The 2,229-nt window shown below is 64.0% G+C and overlaps 1 protein-coding gene across 1 annotated transcript in view; it reads right to left on the bottom strand.

Moving 5' to 3' along the window:
- Window positions 1-1,318: 1,318 nt before the first annotated feature.
- Window positions 1,319-2,229, bottom strand: part of LOC114072618 (class I histocompatibility antigen, F10 alpha chain-like) — a 10,768-nt gene continuing 9,857 nt past the window's right edge. The window contains exon 6 of the mRNA XM_027910495.1: window positions 1,319-1,536. Within this exon, the coding sequence (XP_027766296.1) occupies window positions 1,319-1,536 (218 nt within the window). The remainder of the gene's footprint in view (window positions 1,537-2,229) is intronic.

The following is a 2,229-nucleotide window of genomic DNA, read 5'->3' as shown; positions in this document are numbered from 1 at the left end:
TCTCCCAGGACCACCCAACCTCCTCCTCAGCCTCTCCATTGCCCCCTAAATGTGCCTCCCAGTGTTCCCAGTGGTCCCCCAGCCCCCTGGCCTCCCTGCCAGTGTCCCCCCATGCTGGGGGGACCAAGTCATACCCCAGTACCTGCTGAGGGGGTGCTCCAGGCTGACGTGCTCCACCTGGCAGGTGTAGGTGAGCCTCCCCACAAGCCTCAGCCGCTCGGTGCCGTTGATGAAGTGACACTCGGCCTTTCTCAACTTCTGGAACACCCCTGTGTGTGCAGGACACGGGTCAGGGGGTGCCCCGTTCCCACCCCCATCATCCCCCAGCACCCACAGCAGTTTGGGAGCTCAGGGGGCCACCCTTGACCCCCCTTTCGACCCCCTCTGCTCCACGGCCTCCGCAGAACCGGCTCTTGGCTGGGGGGGAACCCCCCCATCAGCCCCCCAGGGATGGACAGGCGGGTTGGGGACCTCCCAGTGAAGGTGTGTCCCCCCCACCCCCCCGAGCCCCAGGGAACCGCTGCAGGGCTCCAGTGATGGGGGACACAGAGGGACCCCCATGGCACTCCTCTTCCTGCTCTCCCACTGCCCTTTGCCCACTCTCCCACCCCTTTCCCACCGTCCCCCCAATCCCCAGACCCCCACCTTTCTCACTTTGGGGCTTCCACCCTCCTCCCACCCAATTCCGGGGGTTCCAAGCCCCCACGCACTCACTTTTGGGGCTCCCACCCTCTCTTTTCTCTCCTCTTTCCCCCCTTCCCTCCCGCCCCCTCCCCCCCCAGCTCACCCGAGAGCTCCTCGCCCGCAGCCGGGGGGGTTCCCAATACCACCAGTACCACCAGTACGGCCCCAGCTCCCCACACACGCTCCATCCCCAGCGCCGGGCAGGTGCTGACACCCCAAAACCAGCCGGGCGGGGCCGTTTTGGGGGGTCTTGGACGCGCTCTGATTGGCTGAGGGCAAAATCGGGGCCCGTTTTTCGTCGCATCTTCCCGGTAACTGATGAGTCATCATCGTATCGCGCTTTGATTGGCCAGTGCTGCGTCGGAAATTTCTGATTGGCTTAGGGCAGTTCGGGGCGCTGCAGCCCCGGGGGTGGGGGGTTCTGGGGGGTCCGTGGGGTGGACCCGGTTGGGAACAACCCCCGATCTCCCCCCGGGGCCCGAGGGCGGAGCGGACCCGGTTGGGAACACCCCGCTCGTCTCCTCCGCTGCAGCCGCTTCCCCTGCTCCGGCTGCCGCCGCTCGGCCCCGGCCGGGCCCGCGGGCATCGCCGCTCCCGGCGCGGGTGGAGGGGTCGGGCCGGGCCGCGCCTGCTGTTACAGCCCGGTCAGGGGCTGCCACGGGGTTCTATAGAGGATGACTTTTTCGGGGACACCGAATATCGTCCGGTCTGCCCGGTGCCGCCCCGCCGGTCCCTCGGTGCGGCTCTTCTCAATACGGGGCGGCGGGACCCCCTTGGAGCGGCTCTTTATTCTCTTCCTTTTATTTTCTACATTTAATTCTATTCTCACCTCGCCCTGCCCTCGGTGCAGCCCTTTGACGACACCCGACAGCGGGTCCCTCGGGGCAGCTCTTTCGGTGACTCGGGGCGGCTCCTTTAGTGTATTTAATTCTCTCCTCTCGATTTGATTCCATTCACGCCTCCCTCGCCACACCCCCGGTGACCATTCCACGGCCGCCACTCCTCGCTCGTCCCTCGAGGCAGCTCTTTTACATACGGGGCGGCGGAGGCTCCTTCGGGGCGACTTTTTTGTTTTACTTTGGTTTATTCTCTGTATTTTATTCTGTTCCGACCTCGCTCCCTTCTCTGGCGACCCCCGCCAGGGCCCATCCCAGGCGGCTCTTCAGTGCCAGGGGCCGGCAGGGCCCCCCAAGGGCCGATCCCTCTCGCATTCACTTCAGTCTCCACTTTGTGTTCCCAGCCCGCCCGTCCCGGGGCGGCTCTTCTGTGTTTGTGTCTCTTTTCAGACAGAGCTGGCATTTCACTGATCGATTCCCCACATTTTATGCCTGTTTAATGATATTTTATTGATTGTCTCGGAGATCAGGATCAACAGCTGGATCCTTCCGGCCGTGGTGCTTTCCAAGGAGAGCAGGACACGGGCAGAGCCGGGAGAACCAGCCTGCGATCACCCAGTGCCCCCTGGGAGAGGTGTTGGAGAGCAAAGCCTCCCTTCAGGTGGGAAGGAAACTCTGCATTTCGTGAGCTGCCTGGACAATGTGTGCC

This window comes from Empidonax traillii, unplaced genomic scaffold, assembly GCF_003031625.1.
Source record: "Empidonax traillii isolate 1590-97213 ecotype Southwest subspecies unplaced genomic scaffold, ASM303162v1 scaffold3603:size12092, whole genome shotgun sequence".
Classification (NCBI taxonomy): Eukaryota; Metazoa; Chordata; class Aves; order Passeriformes; family Tyrannidae; genus Empidonax; species Empidonax traillii.
Note: the sequence above shows the minus strand (reverse complement) of the source record. Positions and strands in the feature narration are given on the sequence as shown.